The sequence below is a fragment of the Molothrus aeneus genome, chromosome 8 (assembly GCF_037042795.1).
Source record: "Molothrus aeneus isolate 106 chromosome 8, BPBGC_Maene_1.0, whole genome shotgun sequence".
NCBI lineage: Eukaryota > Metazoa > Chordata > Aves > Passeriformes > Icteridae > Molothrus > Molothrus aeneus.
The window spans coordinates 30,727,701-30,745,142 of NC_089653.1; the positions used below are offsets into that span (position 1 = coordinate 30,727,701).

General features: G+C 42.0%; 1 protein-coding gene across 1 annotated transcript in view; it reads left to right on the forward strand.

The window, feature by feature from the left end:
* The first annotated feature begins 8,303 nt into the window (after positions 1 to 8,303).
* The window catches only part of INPP5F (inositol polyphosphate-5-phosphatase F), a 38,487-nt gene continuing 29,348 nt past the window's right edge, over positions 8,304 to 17,442 (forward strand). Inside the window, exon 1 of the mRNA XM_066554679.1 lies at positions 8,304 to 8,446. Coding sequence (XP_066410776.1) covers positions 8,350 to 8,446 — 97 coding nt within the window. The 5' untranslated portion in view covers positions 8,304 to 8,349. The remainder of the gene's footprint in view (positions 8,447 to 17,442) is intronic.

A 17,442-nucleotide genomic window follows, 5' to 3' on the forward strand; every position in this document is an offset into this window, starting at 1 on the left:
AATAGGAAGAGATCACATTATCTCGTTCCTGTCTTGCCTAACCTGTTCTTAAACAACACCAGCAAGGAACAGTGCCCAGATAATGTCACTGAGCTGTCTATTCCCAGGCCTGTTTAGCCAAATGCTTTGTTTCTAACTCATTCTTTGTTTGTCTAACTCATTCTTCCCGTGGTTATGCTCAGTACTTGTATTTTCTGGAATAAGACTTGGGATTGTTTAGCCTCAAAATGAAAAGACTAAGGGGAGAACCTTTTCAATGTGTGTAAATGCCTGAAGGGAGGAAGAAAAGAAGATGGGGCTAGACTCTTCTCATGGATTTCCTGTGAATGGACAAGAGGAAATGGCTGCAAACTGAAATACAGGAAATTTCACTTAGAGTTAAGAATTTTTATTTTTCTGTGAGGGTGGTCAAACAGTGGCACAGATTGCCCAGGGTGGGGTGGAGTCACTGTCTTTGGAGATACCCAAATCCCTCTGGACATGAACCTGGACAACCTTCCCTGGCTGATCCTGCTGTGAGCAGAGGGCTTGAACCACAGGTACCTTTCAGCCTCCACCATTCTGTGCTTCAGCAACACTGGGCAAAGAAACCAGTTATTCTTGTCCTCTTTCCAGCAACTCTTGTGTGTTTCAGGACTGTTTTCCTGTTTCCAATGAGAAACCAGTCCAAAAAAATCCCTCTTCTTGAAATAATAAATCACAGCTTTGAAAGTTCAGATTACCCTTGATTTCCTTTGGCTTGTTTTTTGTAGATAATTCTTAAAATGGTTGTATCAAACTGAATATAGAATTCCCACTGAGGTCTGAGTCAGAGCAGAGTAAAAGGATTACTGCATAGGTCTTATGCATAATGCTCCTGTGTATTCATTGTAATATGAATGGATTTCTTTTTCACTTTTTTGTTGATGGCTCCTCCATCAATTTATGATCTAGGATTAGCCCAGAACTCCTGATTAACCAACTGTTCCTGAGCTTGTATTTATACAGATGATTATTACTCTTGAAAATTTTTCCTCTTGCCAGGCATTTCATTCATTTCAGGTAATTTATTCAGCTTGCCACAATGACCTCACAATGGAATCCTGATACACAGGGGGCTTTCTGACCCTTCTAGCCTGACGAGTTTCCTAAGTACACTTGTTATTCCATTATTGGGGCCATTGGCAAAGGTCCAGGATAGCACCAAACTGGAGTGTCAACCATTAGCAACCACTCTCCAGGAGAAAATTCCCAAATGTTAGGACTGTGGAGGTGCCAGAAGTGGACCATATTTCCTTAGGTAGTTACAGGGAAATCACAAGGAACAGGATCAAAAGTCATATAAATTGCAGGCACAGCTATTGCCCAGGTCTGCTAAACTTTCATAAGAAGAAAGGATCTTACTTCAATCTCATGTTTACTATCTTAACTGTTCACGCTTTGTTGTCTTGGAGGTATTTGAAAGTACATACTTTGGGTTTTTTTCTGTTCTTTCTTTTCATTTAAGAAAAGATGTAAAATTCTGTGACTCTTCCTACTTTCCCTTTGTTAGGTTCAGGATGGTGGCACAGATTCCTCAATACATAGTAAGTTATAAGCACCCAGTGGTTTCACAGACATTGGGAAACAATAGGAAATTAGAAACCTGAATACTTTTCCTACCTTCTGGGGCCTCATCCTCTGTCAGTTTTCAAAGGTCAGCACTTACTTCTCCAAGCTGATCATGTCTGCAGCTGGCCCTACCAGACTGATGACCCAGTGTAACTCCTGCAACAACAACACATGCTTCTCATTTTCCCTTCAGTAATCACTCAGGGACAGCTCTATTTCCTCCTACATCCTGTATGGTGCAATGGTGTATATCACCTTAATACATAAAAGAGTGCCTTGCAATTCTTCATGTGTCTCTTCCCCCAAAGAGGCAGTTGACCATTTATATGCAGTTTCTAGGCTATTTAAAAATTTTGTTTAGGAATGCCTTTGACCTTATCTCAGAAACATCAGGTGAAGCTGAGTCATTTGTGTAGCTCCATACCTGTCAAAATGTTACAGCCCTCCGATTTATCACACATAGCCATAAAGCCAGAGTAAAAACCTATTACAGAAATGCAGTACATAAATTCTTCAGATAGATAGATGTTGTAATATAATTAAAATATCAAAGTGAAAAGCACATTGCCAAGTGTTTCACGTGGCTCTTATGCCACCTTGCTCCACACCAATCTTGCCTCTCACTGGCAGTCCCCCCCACAATTGCAGAACCTGACTGACTCCAACAAAAATACAGAACTGCCCTGAGTTGTTTGAGGTATGATCATACATAAATTCTATTTTATTATTATTACCATAAAAGATAGACCTTGCTCTCGTTTATCTGCATATAAATACAAATGTAAACTGTTGTCATGGCAATTTAAAACATTTTACACATATCATTGTAGTCTGGCTATAAGACTTTTGCATAGTAGGGAACAAATGTTACCTTTAGTCATCAATGTAAAAGTGTGGTGCAAAGAACCTGCTGTGTGTTCAAGGACAAGGACTCACACTTTCTGATTTTCAATCCTCTTTTTCCGTCTCATGTCTATCTTCTTTCCCTAGGTTTGACAATGACCTACATAGCATTGCACAAGGAAAGCAAAGCCAGCAATAAACACTTTTAGCCTGTATATAGCAATGATCATCTCTCCCAGTCACTCAAGTATAGAACATATAATCTCACAGGAAAATGAAGTTCTTTTAATCTTCTGGTTTTGTCCTTTGAGAGTCATAAGAATTCTAATTACTGGCACAGTACTTAACTGAGCATCAAGAGCTTGAGGATTGCCAGATCTACACAGGACTTTTTTATGCCACAGATGAAGGAAAAGCTGATAAGTGTTTTTTCACCTAAATTGTTGCCTGGCAGCTAGAGTTTCTGCTCTTGGGGGGAGAGGGTTGAGTGTCACTTTCTGAACTTCACACATCCCTACTCCTCTTAAACACTGAGGTGTCTCTGCAGTGTAAATGCAGCATTATGTAGAGGCTGAGCTTCTGTAAATAAGAGTTCTCTTGAAGACCAGTGGATACGTGTGTGAGTGAGGTTTTTTATGGCTCCACATTTCTGCCTGAGTAATTTCACTTCCAGTGTTAAAAGCAATCAATCACCTCATCTCTGTTGGTGAATGTCTGAGATAGAGCAAGGCTTCCAGAAGAGCACTCTTCCTGTTCCACCTCATGACATTTGGGAAAGGTGATGGAGCTGAAAAAGCTCCTTTGGATGACACTCTCTGAGGCTCATCCCAGAGCTCTGCTGTTCCATATGTGGGCACATGAATTGGTTTCCTTAAGAGTTGCAACAGAAAACAGGAGATGTACTTTAGAACTGCCTCTGACAGGCTCCAGCTGCTGAGGGGTCTGTAGGACAAAACCAGATCTAATCTTAAATGAAGCCTGAGGAGGGGTCTGTAGGCCAAAACCAGATCTAATCTTAAATGAAGCCTGAGGAGGGGTCTGTAGGCCAAAACCAGATCTAATCTTAAATGAAGCCCCTGGAGTGGGCATAGCTCAGAAGCTGGATCCTCAGCAGCAGCTGTCTAGTTAAACTCTTGCTTTTAATACTGGAAGTGAAATTACTCAGAGGGCAGTTCTATGGCACTGTGTCCTAACCTAGGCACGGTTGGCATTAACAGACCCATACCATGGACATGATCTGATTCTGCTCACTGTGACACTGGCACTGTCTGAGTGACACTAAGGTAGGTGACCCCACAAAATCAGGCTCCTTCTGCTCAGTAAGGCCAGGTGAGTCTGTTCTAACCTCAGTCACTGTGATATCCAGTTTCAAAAATAGTATTTAATAGGTTATTGTGCATCTGCAAACCCAGCTGACAATATACTGCACAAATGCTTGTGGCTATCCAGCGCAGGCATGGGACAGGAATAGAAACACACAGCTGGGAAGGAGGCAAGGATTATTTAAGCTGGCTTTAGCAGCATCCAGTATTGCTGCTGAATGTCACAGCGTGTCAGACCTTACCCTGCAAAGTTCCCTCCGGAACAACTTCTGGGGTGAGGAAAGGAGGGTTTGACCCCAAGTTAATTTGTGGCATAGGCTTTTGCTGTAGCTGTACAAGTGCTATTTTGAAAGCATGTTATTCTCAATATAGAGAATGGAGTGATATAATATAAATATTTATGTTAAAACTTTATTAATTGAATGGAGTAATAAAGTAATTTTCCATCTCAACTCGGTAATGCTTAAATCCTGGAAAGCTGAGACCACTGGCTTCCAAGCTGATGAAAAATGCCTCATCATCTTATCCCTTAAACACCTTATTCTGTTATTGACCTTGCCTTTTGTAATGGCTCTAAATCCCTGGAATCTGAGCAGCCATTGCTGGCTCTGCACAGCACCTCGCACAGTGGGGATCCTTATCACAACTGGAGCTCCTGGGCATGGCATGAATGTAAACAGTGCATAATAATTCATAAATATTGTATAAATAATGAGTGCCAGGAGACCAGGGAGCAAGAGGAATGTGATTCAACCCCTCCCTCCCACTTTTCCTGCATTTATTTCCATCACATATGACTGACAGATTTTTGCACTGAATAGCTAATACATATCCTTTTCCTAGGGCAGCCAAACCCAGGGAAAAGTGACAAAAAGACATGTATAACACTTCAGCACTTGGCAACTACTGTGTTCTTCAGGTGTCATTTGATGCTTGGCCCCCACAGCATTCAAAGTCATGCAAAAATACAAAGTTAGTTATGCAAAAATTGAATATATATATATATGCATTCAATTGAATATATATATATATATATATATATATATATATATATATAGTTACTTTTAATGTTTTATTGTCTAATCTACTGATACATCCTGAGGAAGAAGCTGGATTCAATCAGCTGTTCAGCAGTAACATTACAAAAACGATGATGTTTTTTGTTTCTATAATATTAAAATGGAAAAAAAAAACCCTAGGGAAATTAAAGCAACTTCCAAGAAAGCTAATTGTAAAATGAATTCAAATTGGCTAAATGGTATCAGGAAAAAAAACCTTTTAAAAATCTTTTTTTTTCTAAAAGACAAATTCCAGTGATCCTGAAATTTTACTTTTTATCCTTTCTAAAGGCAGAATTTTTCTTTTTGTAATGTGAGCTATTTTGCTCTTTGGACAAACCCCAGCCCAAATTACAAGTAAAGAAAGGGAGAGAAGTTCTTCCAAAGGGTAATAAAACCATTAACTTTTCAGACTGAGGAAAAGTGAGTAGAATCTGTTTTAAATGAGATGCAAATTTGATTACAATGGCCGTGAAGAACAGCCTGCTGTTTACTTTGGAGAAATTAGGAATTAAATGCAGCCTTGGTACAGTATAAACCATATTTTAACTGAGGAAGGCAGCCCAACAACACAGTAAGGAATCTTTTTGTGTGCACCAGCTTGGTCGGCTTGGCAAAGTGCAATTTGCAATTCCAGAATAAAAGAATCGTAGGCAATCAAAACATTCTCATTTATTTTTGAAAATGGTCCCATTGATTTGCTCTTAAGAGCCAGTGCAACAGAGGGAAATCAATGCACTGTCCATAAGCCTTAGAGTGTATTGCAGATATTAACCACATACACATTGCTTTGAAGGGAGAAGGTTGTTCACTTCCTAGTGCTCACCGAAATAGAAATATTCCCATTGCAAGTAAGAGATCTTCATGGCGAAGGAGGAAATACCAGAGTTCCTCTTCCTTTAGATATAACTACAGCTGCCACAAAAAGCTTCTTCAGTGAAAAGAAAGCTAAAAATAAATTCAGGCAAAAATTCTTATGCAGAACTGCTTTCCCTGGGTTTTGAGAGTTTTCATTTTCTTGCCAAAAAGCGAATGTTCCTGCCAGTAGTTTTATATTTTTCTGTTATAAAACACAACACACAACTATTTTTCAGTAGTACATTTACAGGCACTTCAGAAAATGTTCTAGTCCCAAACAAATCTCTTTTATCCACTAGATTGCCTGCCAGGAGACCCTCTTGTGTTGCTCTTGCTCTGAGGAGGTTCCTTCTCAAAGCAGACTCTTCAGTCTCTGTTTAATGCACAGCAGACCCTCTCTAAAAAGCACACAAAAGCTTTCTCAAAAACATATCTCAGAAGAGGAGAGAAACCTCACTAAGAGAACCTCCCTAAGCTCCAAAGGAAAACAGAAGTGGGTAGGGAATGCCAGGGAGGAATATAGAGGGGTTGCCTTGGGCACAAAGGGATGAACATAGAAGAGACAAAGCACTGTTGGATTAAAAACTAGCAAGGAGTACGAAGGATAACAAGAAAGGCTTCTGTAGTTACTTTGGCATCATCAAAAAAGATGACCCAAGATTTTTCTAATGTTTCTCTGGAAGCTGCCAGGAGCATTGAGGCCAAACAAACAAAACAATTGTTGCATGACTTCTTAATAGCCAACATTTAGAAATAAAGTTCCTCCCCCCGTCTACAGTGCCATTTCCAAATCTGGTACCCTTCACCTCAGGAGGAGTGGTGTATTTGTCCAATCTATCCAGCCAATTGGACTTCCAATTGTATTTCCAAGTGTGGAGTGTTACTAAATCACATCTCTTCCTGTTAACCAACATTGAAACTTGAACTCAAGCTGCTGGCAATCAGGTAACACTGAGACTGCATGACTAATTGTCAGCCTACGCATTTCCCTACCGTCAGCTAGTGACAATGAATTGCAAAAATGCAAAATTAATCTTTCAGGTTTTTTCTCCTATGCTAACTAAAGCTGAAAGGCTCATAAAAACAGCACCCAGCTGTGAATCTATGGAAAAACACGCTGAATGCAAACAGAAAACTACCCACAGGGAGGAAAAAAAAAAAAGCTCTGATCAAAGCGTGAAAAAGGGCAAAACAAAAGTCTGTCCTTGAAATCCCTGCAAGCATTTTAATGGTGACCCTGTGCATTGTGCTACAACACTGAACTGCTTGGGAAATGCAAGCAGAATAGAGATGAGAAATATTTAATGAATGATAGTGCAGACTAAAGATATGGGAGCAAAAATGATGTTTGGACCCACTGAGAAGCTCAGTTCCTAGTCCCAAAGCAGAAAAGTTCTTGAAGTGCATACTTATCTTAAAAGATGTTATGTTCTATTAAAGCTATTTAAATTATACATTTAAAGTCATGCCTGCACTTAAATGCTTTTTTAGACTGTACCTCCCAAAATCAAGCTCTTCCCTGGCTCTTGAATGTTCACATTTAATAATGAGATTTCTCATTTCTTAATGTCCTTTAGTCACTTAGTGTTTTGTAGCATCACTAATATGTATCAATGGAGAAAAATAGTATGAGAAAAACAGATCTTTTCAAAGAGTGGTTTGAAAGTAATGTTTTTCGCCTACTGTAGGTGGTTTAACAATAATTGGTAAATGTTTTAGTTTGTGAATTGAAGCAGCCAGCAGCCCTTCACTGGGACGCCGGGTGCCCAGCAGAGCTGCTCCATCCCTGCCCTGGCCGTATGCAGGACAGGATGCTTTCTGTTTGTGTCCATCTCTTCCTCAATTTCACAGCGAGTGGGACTTCAGCTTCTGTGATGAAACAAAAGCTCTGGAAGCTTGTGGACAAGCCCTCAGTAAGGCTGGGAAGGGTCTGCAGCAGTGACAAGTTTGCATGTACATTTTCCAGTGTTGCCTGCTGAAGAAATGGAATGATTTGCCCTTTCATCAGATGCCGCCTTCTGGATAAATATTTAACATAACGACGAGCCGTGTGCTGTGGTCCTGAGATTTCCTTTCAGCACGAGTTATACCGTGTATCACCTTCTGAGGGCTGAGGGGAGCGGAACTCAGGGGAGAGGGGATGAGAAGATCCGGACTGAGGGGAGCGGGGACGAGGGAAGGTGGGCTGAGGGAAGGTGGGCTGAGGGGAGCGGGATTGAGGGGAGCTGGGCTGTGGGGAGCCGGGCTGAGGGGAGCCGGGCTGTGGGGAGCCGGGCTGAGGGGAGCCGAGCTGAGGGGAAGCAGCTGAGGAAAAACCACTGTACGACCTCCGGGGCCGCAGACCCTCCGCCTCCCCTTCGCAGACCCCGCCTCCAGCACAGGCCCCGCCCCCTCGGGCCCCGCCCCCTGCTCTACCCCTTTAAGCGCGCGCGGGGCGGGGCCGGGCGCTGTCACGTGCGGCGGCGGGAGCGGAACCCGAGCTCGAGCCCGCTCCGCCCGCTCGCGCCCCGGCTCCGGGGCAGCGCCCGCGTGCGCGCGGCTGCTCGGGAGCGCGCGCCCCCGCGCCGGCCATTCCCCCTTCCGCCCCGGGGCCGCGCGCGGCGGCGGCGGTGGCGGGAGCGCCCCTTCCTCCCGTGCCGCCCTCCGTCCCTCTCCGCCGGCGGCTCCCCCGCGCCAGCATGGAGCTGTTCCAAGCCAAGGACCACTACATCCTGCAGAGCGGGGAGCGGGCGCTCTGGTGCAGCCGGAGGGACGGCAGCCTGCAGCTGCGAGCCGGTGAGGAGACCCCCGCGGCCGCGCCCGCCGCCTGCGCGGGCAAGGGCGGGCTGGGAGCCAGCCGGGAGCGGGCGGGGCCGGTCCCCGGCGGGTCGGTAGCGCTGCCCGTCGCCCCGCAGGTCGCAGGAGCAGCCCCGGGCCGCGGGAGGTCCCGGTGTCCCGGCTGCCGCGCCTCTCCGTGCGGTCGTTTCCCCGGTAATAAAGCAGCGCTGCCCCCGCTCCGCGCCCGGTGTGACCGGAGCGGTGCCGGTGGCCGTAGGCAGCCGGTGATCCCCGGGGAGCATCGCTGGGGCGAGGGGCCGGTGTCCGCCTTACATAAGGGATGCTCCCGGGCATTGCGTCTGTGGGCAGATGGGTCCCGTGGTGGCCTCTTCCAGAAACTGAACAGGTGGATACAGCGGGAGGGACTGGGTCATCTGTAAGGTCCATTCCAGCCCTTCGACGTTCTGTGATTCTGTGGCTTCTGAAGTGCTTCTGAATTTTTCAGTGATGAAAGGCTGTGTGACCATTGCTCAGGGCTCCACTGTGTATTAGTACAAGACTGAAGGGAAGGCAGCGCGAGCAAGAATTGAGCTGTGTAAAAGGGAATTTTGAAACCATGGTGGTTATCCTGTCCTACCTAGGAGTAAAGGTGTCTCTAAAATAAAATGCCACCCTTGCTTTGTGCCATGTGTGCTCCCTGCCCATGGCAGGAGGTTGGAACCAGGTGGTCTTTAAGGTCCCTTCTGAGCCAAACCATTCTATGAGTTTTTGTCATTCTCTGTGATTCTAATACGTAGTTTTGGTGGAGAGGACCACGCTGACCCTGCTTGTATGAGAAAGAAACTCTAAATAGCTGTGTTTCACCAAACATGTGGCAGGCTGCACAGATGTTACTTAGAGCTTTCTAAAACTGGGATCTGTGTTATGCCAAAAAAGGTGGCTAAACATGTATATGACCAGGCTGGCTATCCAAGTACAGTAGACTTTAGGAGCTTCTGTGAAAGGCTGGTCAAACTTTAAACATAAACATCAAATACCGTTGTTATCTGTGTTTTTTCAAAGAACTGTTTTTCATACTTCACTTTCTTGTGTCATGTTTTCATCCTTGAGTTGTGTCTTCTCAGTGTAGTTTGTTTATGTCTCTTAGATAAAATTGCAATCTGTGTCAAGTTAGCATGACTAATTCCTGTCCATCAACTTCACTAATCCAGCAATGCTTTGATTTGCAAGTGACCTTACAAAATAATTGGTGTTAAGCTAGCAGGCAGTGCTGCTATTCAGTGAAATGTGTGCTTTCACAGGGGAGAAAACCCCTCAGGTTGAGGTTTGTGATGGTTACAGCCATCTGCATGGGCTGAAAGCTCTTCCTTGACCCACAGTAATTAAAACAACTAATGATCTGTAGTTCTGGAGATTAGTGTTTGATAACTTCAAATTTAAAAGCATCAGTGCCTTGGTTTCATGCAGCCATTGCTGCGTTTTATTTTTTCTTGGTGTCCTTTAGCCTCCTGGAGGCTTTGCCAGTGCCCAGCAGTTTGTCTGCCTGCTGTTCAAGCAGCATTTTGTCCTGTGCCTGCCTCTGCGTTTTCAGGCAGTTTCCATGTGATCCCTATTGTGTGTGACCTGCAGATTAACTAAAGGTAATGTGATATTGAAGTCCCCTGGCCCGCTTGAAACTCTCAATTGTTAGCAGTGCTTTCCCATTCCCATGTGTTTGCAGCTTTGTTTTTCCAGCCCTCTCTGTGGATCATCTTCTTGACAGTGGACTGAAATGAAATACCTTAGCAGGTAGAAAGTAAGCCCAAGAAAGAAACAGTTCTCTCACAAGGAAGTGTTTCTTGGATCAATAGCTCTTTCTTGTATTAAGACAAAACTTCATATCCTCAAGTTTGCAATTTTATTACATTTGACCATTTATTATTGGGGCCAGTTTCATGCCTGGAAATGAGTAAATGGATTTCTGTGTGATGAGTCACTGCTGTGTTAAAAAAAAAAACAACAAAGTCATAACTTGTGTTCATTGACATGTTTAATAATCTGTCAAAAGGCTGTGATCTGGCTCTGTGTCTCTGCTTGGTTTTGGAGGCCTTGGTTTTAAAAATTCTGTCTCACAGAGGCTGCTCTGAATTAATCTTTGCACATTCATGGGTTGAAATAGATAATACTGGTAAACCTTGCAAATCATTACTTGAGAGAGTAGGTCTGAATCTAAAGAGCTGATGCTAAGCTTGAAAGTACGCCCCTCCCTCAGCTATAAAGGCATGTTCAGAAATTGGCCGATATTGAAAGCTGTATTTCTGACCTCTTTGAATCATGGAGATAACAGCTTGAATTAAAAAAAAAAAAGTCAAATAATCTTGGTAAATATTTGCCATAAGCAAAGTCTGAGGTTGGCCCTCATTTGAAAGATGTCAGCCTGTGTTTACAAGACGTTTCTGGGTTTTTTCAATTCTCTAAAGTGAAAGCACTAATGAGTCACCTGCAGGAAATCCATGAATCACTTTGGCATCACAGACTTTTTTTTTTAATAATTTGGCTATTGAGAGTGTGCATTTTTCAGTGTAGTGAAAAAACATGTGCTGTTCAACCATGCCTTCCTTACATGAGGTCTTGGTCAGGATTTCACTCTTGGATTACTCTGTTTATGCTCTGGGTGGCTCTTGATTGATAGTTCTACACAGATTACAAATATTTTTTTATTGATGATGTTTGTATAAATTGTGTTTATTTTTGCATATGAATACATATATATGTGTGTGTAAAGGCTAAAAAGTATTGAAGGCACTGAATTCTTCTCAGCTTTTTTTAGCAGCAGTAGAAGGAATGAGACTGTTATGGTGTAAAGCTTCTATTATCATTGTGCTGGCCTTGATAGTACTCCAGGCAGTAATGTCAGAGAAGTTCTACTAAAACTGTTTCTTCTAACTGTGCTGATTCCCATTGCTCTGGAGAACAAAACCCTACCAAATATTTTGAGGGATACACAGATTGGAATTTAACTCAGCTTTTGGGGATGTCATGCTCAAAGACTTCATTGCCTCTGCCTGAGTTAGATGGGTTAAGCTGTGTTTTACCTCTGGAACTGTAAACTAGTGGCAGATGGCCATTTGTTTGTTTCAAACAAACACTTTAGGAATTTATTGTTACAGAATTCATTTTCATCTGTTGAAAATGGTTGTGAGTCAGCAACTGAAGCAATGCACTTTAAATACATTCAGTGAGGGATGTGTTACCAAACAGTATTTTCAGAGTAGCAGGGGACACATTTCATGTTAGGTGTCTTAGTCTGATAGTGTGAAGTCATCTCTGAATCACAAATCATAAGGCCATCTAATATTCCAGCTGTGTGCTTGCCTTCCTCCTCCAAGGCATTGCAGGAGTCATGTAGAAGTGACTTGTCAGAATTCCTGAGCTGCTCCTCATGGCTGCAGACTGGAGGAGCAAGAGCAGTTCCTTTGTGCAAGCCTGGGAGCGCTCAAGTGAAGGCCCTGAGCTAATGAATGGTGTAAGGAGTGATGCCACGGCCACCAAAGCATTTATTACTAAGTTTTATTCTGCAGAGCAGTCCTAGACAGGGCTCTGAGGGGTGACAGCCTGGCTGTGAAGTCATGCTGCTGAATTGTTTCATACAAAAGTGCCTTCCTGAATTTCAGTAGTATGTCTTGGAAACTGCCTATCTATTCTGGGCAATGAATTCCACAGGAGGCTGGAACTTTAGTATTTCAAGTCACTTCAGAAGGAACCTCAAGCTGTTTTTTGACACCTTTTTAGCTGCAGTGGGTACTGCACTGTTTCTCACCCTTGCTTGCTCATTCTGTTCCTCTGTTCCCTCCCCTCTCTAGGTTGTCAGCACCACGTCCTTGTGGCGTCTGTGACAAACCAGATGTCAGAGCTGATCTGCATTAGCTGGAGAATGTAGGCTGAAAAAATCTGCAGCACTTGGGTCCCTGGTGCTGCTTTTGCCTTCCTGGGAAAGAGAACAGAGGGGAGCAGGGGAGTGGGCTGGGCTGCTCTGTATCCTGCCTCTGATTAAATATTGCATACATTAGTCACTGTGGTAGCTGCTGACTCTGAGATGAGATCTTCCTATATATTTATAAGAGAGAAATTATTTTGTACCTTTTATAAATAAAATCTACTTTGTAATTCCACCTGCAGTTCTTTTTATGGAACATAGTAAAACTAAAACTGAGACTTAAGTGGGTAGGTAGTGTGTTAAAGCCTGGCCTGGTGAGAATTAAATACACCTTGAGGTGAGGTGTTTCTTTACTTTCCTGTAGAGTCTTAGGAGGTGATGAGTTGAATATGACAAGGGTGTTCCCCTCTCTTTTTTTTTCTCTTTTTCTTTCTATGAAGAGTTCTGAAAATGCCAAACTTGTCCCAACTCAGATGTGTAGATGTCTTGGAATTCCTGTTCATGCTGAAATGACCTGAGGTTTTAAATACAGGAAAAACTCCTAATGCTAATGCCTCATATCTTGATGTTGCTGGTTCTTTTTTTTTTTTTTTTTCCTTCCCCCAGTATTAAAATGAATCTAATTCAAGTGGATTTCTTTGGCTTGTATTTTTCTGGCAGAAGTGACTCATCTTTGATCTCATCAGTTAGTATTAACTAAATATTGAGTAGGAAATTGCAGACTAACTGCAGCTAAAATATTTAGAACAGAGGACTCTGATTTCAATTAAGAAAGGTCTGCATCTGTACCAAGGGCTTGTCGTTTTTTCATGAGAACACTGCTCTTCTTGTTAGGTTGTTTCACAGTTTATTGGTGTGGGTGATATTTCATCTTTATGTGTAAGGAAACGTGAAAACTTTTGTGATTTTAAGTTTTAAACTCTGAACTGCAGGACAAGGCAGCCACTTGTTTGATGTGCTGCTTGTGTTCTTTCAAAACAACTGTTGCAGATGGGAATGGGATAGAAAATAAAGTAATGGGAGTGGAGTATGAAGAAGAGGAGAATTTATTGGTTGTGTATCTAGAGGAAGAATTTGGAAGTAGTGCAGAAACTGTTTTTTATTAAAGCTTGGCTTTAGTAGTCAGGACTATTAATACTTAATCATCAGTTGTATTTTCTTGCTCCACACATCTTCCCCAATAAAAACTGGGAGAGGACTTTTTTCCTGAAAAGCTGAACCCAAATGAATGAAATAGCATTTGAACACTGAGGTTTTCCTTTTAAGGCAGAAACCTTACTTGAATAGAGCCCTGGAGCAGTGTTTGCTGAGTCTCTGAAACACTGAAAACAAGGCCCTTGAACATCCTTTGAACTGGAAAACGGAATTCTGAGCCAAATTTAAAAGTAAATAACCTTGCCCAAGAGCTGGTTGCAAGATCTGAATGGCAAATATGCTGGTCTGTCATTAATTGTTATCTTTCAGTTTTTTTCCTTGTCTGTTTCTCAGTTAAGGAAAAACAGCAACTTTTGCACATGGGGTGATGGTTAAGTTTTTCCCTATATTTGCATGCCTTCCAGTAACACTTAAATAATATGTTGCTGCTTGTTATCTGAGTAGTCAAATTTTCCCCAACAATTAAAAGAAAATAGAAATAAAGGGAGGAATACGGGGGGTGGTAGTGGCTTGAAATCCTGTCTGTTCCTGAAACACATGCCAAATTTTTGAGTATAACTCCCATATTTAGTGTTAGAAATGGTTGTTCCCAATCCATAACTCATCTTGTGCTTTGAGACTGATGAGTTGGACAGTCAGAGAGGAAATTTAATTATGGCATCAGAAGAACAGGTGATGGTGAGGGAAAACTTTACCTTGCTTCAACTTGGCTCACACTGTAATTCTCCCATGGCTCTTAAGGAGCATTAGCATAAGTCAGCTCAGTGATTAGTAAAACAAACTAATTTCCATAATTGTGAAATCCTTCTGCTCAGTAAATGTTTATGTTTTAAATTTTTGAGCATAGGATAGCTTTCCTGTGTTCTTCTTTCAGTATGGCTGTAGCTGAGCAAACTTTTAATAGACAATCTTCAGAATGAGTGAACATAGTGTTTAAGCTGTCAGGTTTGTAAGTAGGTTTGAATAAAATCTTTCTCCTGCCTGATTGATAGTTTCCTTCTTGCAGAGTAAATAGGATTTTAAAAAATGTAGACAGCCTACTGCTTTCTTAGCTTTAAGGGTATATCCTCAAACAACTTGAGCTCTGTTGAAATATCAGCTAAAAATGGGAATGAATGTGTGTTGGTGTGGAATAATATTAATTAGTGCAGAGTTGTTGCTTTTGGAAGGATAAAAGATATTTTTTCCATTTCTATTTTACTTCTGAGAAAATGTGTTTGCTAACAGAGTTCAGCAATGTGAAGAATAAAAGGAAGCTCTAAAGTTAAAAAGAAAAGCAAAATAAAGCCAAACCAACCAAGCAAAAAACCAACCCTCTGAGCTCCAGTGGCTTGGCACTTATTTGCATTTTAAGAGTCCCTGCTGGGTGATTTTCTGAGTGGTATTTACAGGTTTGTGGAAGGGATGTGAGGAGCTGATTCTTATCTCGAAGGCTGAGGTGCACATCAAAGCTTTTTGGATGTATTTAGCCATCAGTGGTCTCTGAAGTGGGGTGCACACACCTTGGGGGTGCTCAAGGCAGTCCACCGGGGGTGTGGGAAGAAAATACTTTGTACCATTAATAAAAATAAACGCTGTTTGAAAATAATGCTTATTTCACCCATTAAAAACCTCTTATCTTTTTTATGTTTTATAATACACGCAATAAAAATTATTTACATGTTCTACTGGACAAATAAACATACATATTTGGGATATGTGCTAATTTAGTTTTTCTTGGTGTGGCATTTGATCAGAATGTTCGGAAGGCAGTGATGCACAGGCTCAGACTGTGTTTGGAGCAGTCACTGGTGGCAGCAGTTTGTTTGCACTCCTAGCACAGGGGCTCCTTGTGCGGTTCCATGTAGCACTGGAGGCTCTCCAGACAACTGAACATTTCCCGTATGTTTTCCAGTTTCCCAAGCAATGCCTGGTGACTCAAGGGATTTTCTGGCTGCACCAGAATACAAAGAAGTATTTCTTTATCAAGATGAGCAGTAGGGATTCATTTATTCATTTTTGTTAGTTGCTTTTTCCTGCTTTGGCAGCAGCACTATAAATGTCTATTATTGCGTGCTGCCGTCCCCACTGCTTTAAATCTGTCACTAAATTGTACTTGACCTGTTTGTGGTCATCTTTTTTAATGCTGAGATATTGAAGGGAAGTGTCCCAGAAAAGCAGGTGATTAACTCAAGGGATAACTTGTTTAAAGTTTGGAGGAGAACATGCCAGTAAATAAAGTTAACACTTCATGACAATTAAGAGCTTGTAATACTCAATGTCTTAATGCTTCATCTTTCTGCAAGTAGCTTAAAGACAGTTTTAGAAGTCTGTGTTGAAAAGAAAACTCAATTAGCCTAAGTTTTATTTGTATAAGTAGTACTTTATTTCCTCCAAGAGAAAGAAATTCAACTTTATATTCTTAAGTCTTCCCAGTTAATTTGTAATCTCTTAATCCTGGCTAAAATTCCAGAACACTATTCAAAGATGAACTGGAACTTGAAAGCAGACTTTCTTTTGAGAAGCCACAGGAGATCATAAAGGTCAAATAATGCTAATAATAAAGCCTTGCTGTTGTTTTTGATCTAAATCAGACACAATTTAAAGGGAAAAAAAAACCCCACCCTTAAATCTATTTTAAAATATTGAAGCTTCTTCCTGAAAATTAACACTTCTGGTGTTAAAATTTACATTAGCAGAGCTGCGTGATTTATTTTGGCTGTACATAGTGAGTCATTCTGCTTTTATTTTTTCTATATAAATATCCATGGCTTGTGTTGAATGATGAAAATGATGGAGAATCAGTGCTCTGTCAGACCCCAGGAAGACTTTTTGAGAACTGCCACATGAATGTCCATGCTCATTCAGGTAGGTGTAACCTGAAGGAAATCCAGGGATGATGTGCATGTTCTGTATTGAACACACTGTCAGGAAACACTTCCTAGCTGAGCTTCACTCCCAAATGCCAACAGCAAGGGACATGAGAGGTGTGTGTGCCCTCTGAACTACAGCAGGGTCGGAAAAAATAATTACAGCTGCTCCATGGCTTGAACCAGGCACTATGGGCTAGATTCAAATGATAACAAATTAAATCATCTTTTCTTCCTGCCTTCTCCTGAGGAAGCTGCCAGCCTTGCCTCCAGCCATTCTGTGTTGAGCAAGTGGTTTATCCCAAAGCAGTGGTTTGTTTTCTAATCAGAGTTTGTGCCTGACCTTGGATCAGCTCAGCTGGTGGTAGACTGCAGAAGGAGCCAGAAAGCAGTTTTGGGTTTTGATGCTCTTCCAAGTTGCTTTTGTATCACCTTTATCAGGGTTATGTGTGTGTAAACACAAAGAATGAAAGAGACTTTATCTGGTGGTGCAAGGCTCTGTGTGCTGCTGGTGAGCTCTGAGGGTGGTGGTGGTGGTGGAAGTCAATCACATCAAAGCTGGTTTTGTTATGAATTTGTGACAGAACTTCTGTTGTGCTGCAGCTGAATGCTGATACAATCACTGTGAATGGTAAATGCATTGCAGTGGTCATTTATCTCTGACAGGAATCAGCAAAAAACCCCAACGTTTGTTTCAGTAGCTTGAATTTATTTAGTAGGATGAGGGAAAGAAAGAATGAGCAATTTTGTACTTCAGGATGGAAGCTTGGTGAGCAAGTGTATCCATCAGTGTTAAGAGCTGTCAAACACTGGCAGTTCTCTCCAATTTAAACACATTGAGGGCAGCAGAGAATTCTTCAAGTCAGGGAATATCTTCCCTGGGACTCATCTCACTGCTCACAGTGATTCTTTCTGGACTTTCTGCTTCCATTGACAGTGACTGTTTTGGCACTGCTCTTTTATCATCAGCACAGTACTGTAAGAAGTCTGTTTCAACATCCCTGTGTTGCAGTTTAAAGTTGATAAGTCTTTGTTCCTGGCTCTGTGAGGTTTAAAGGAGGACTGTATGACATTTATAGGAAGTTAAGCTTGTG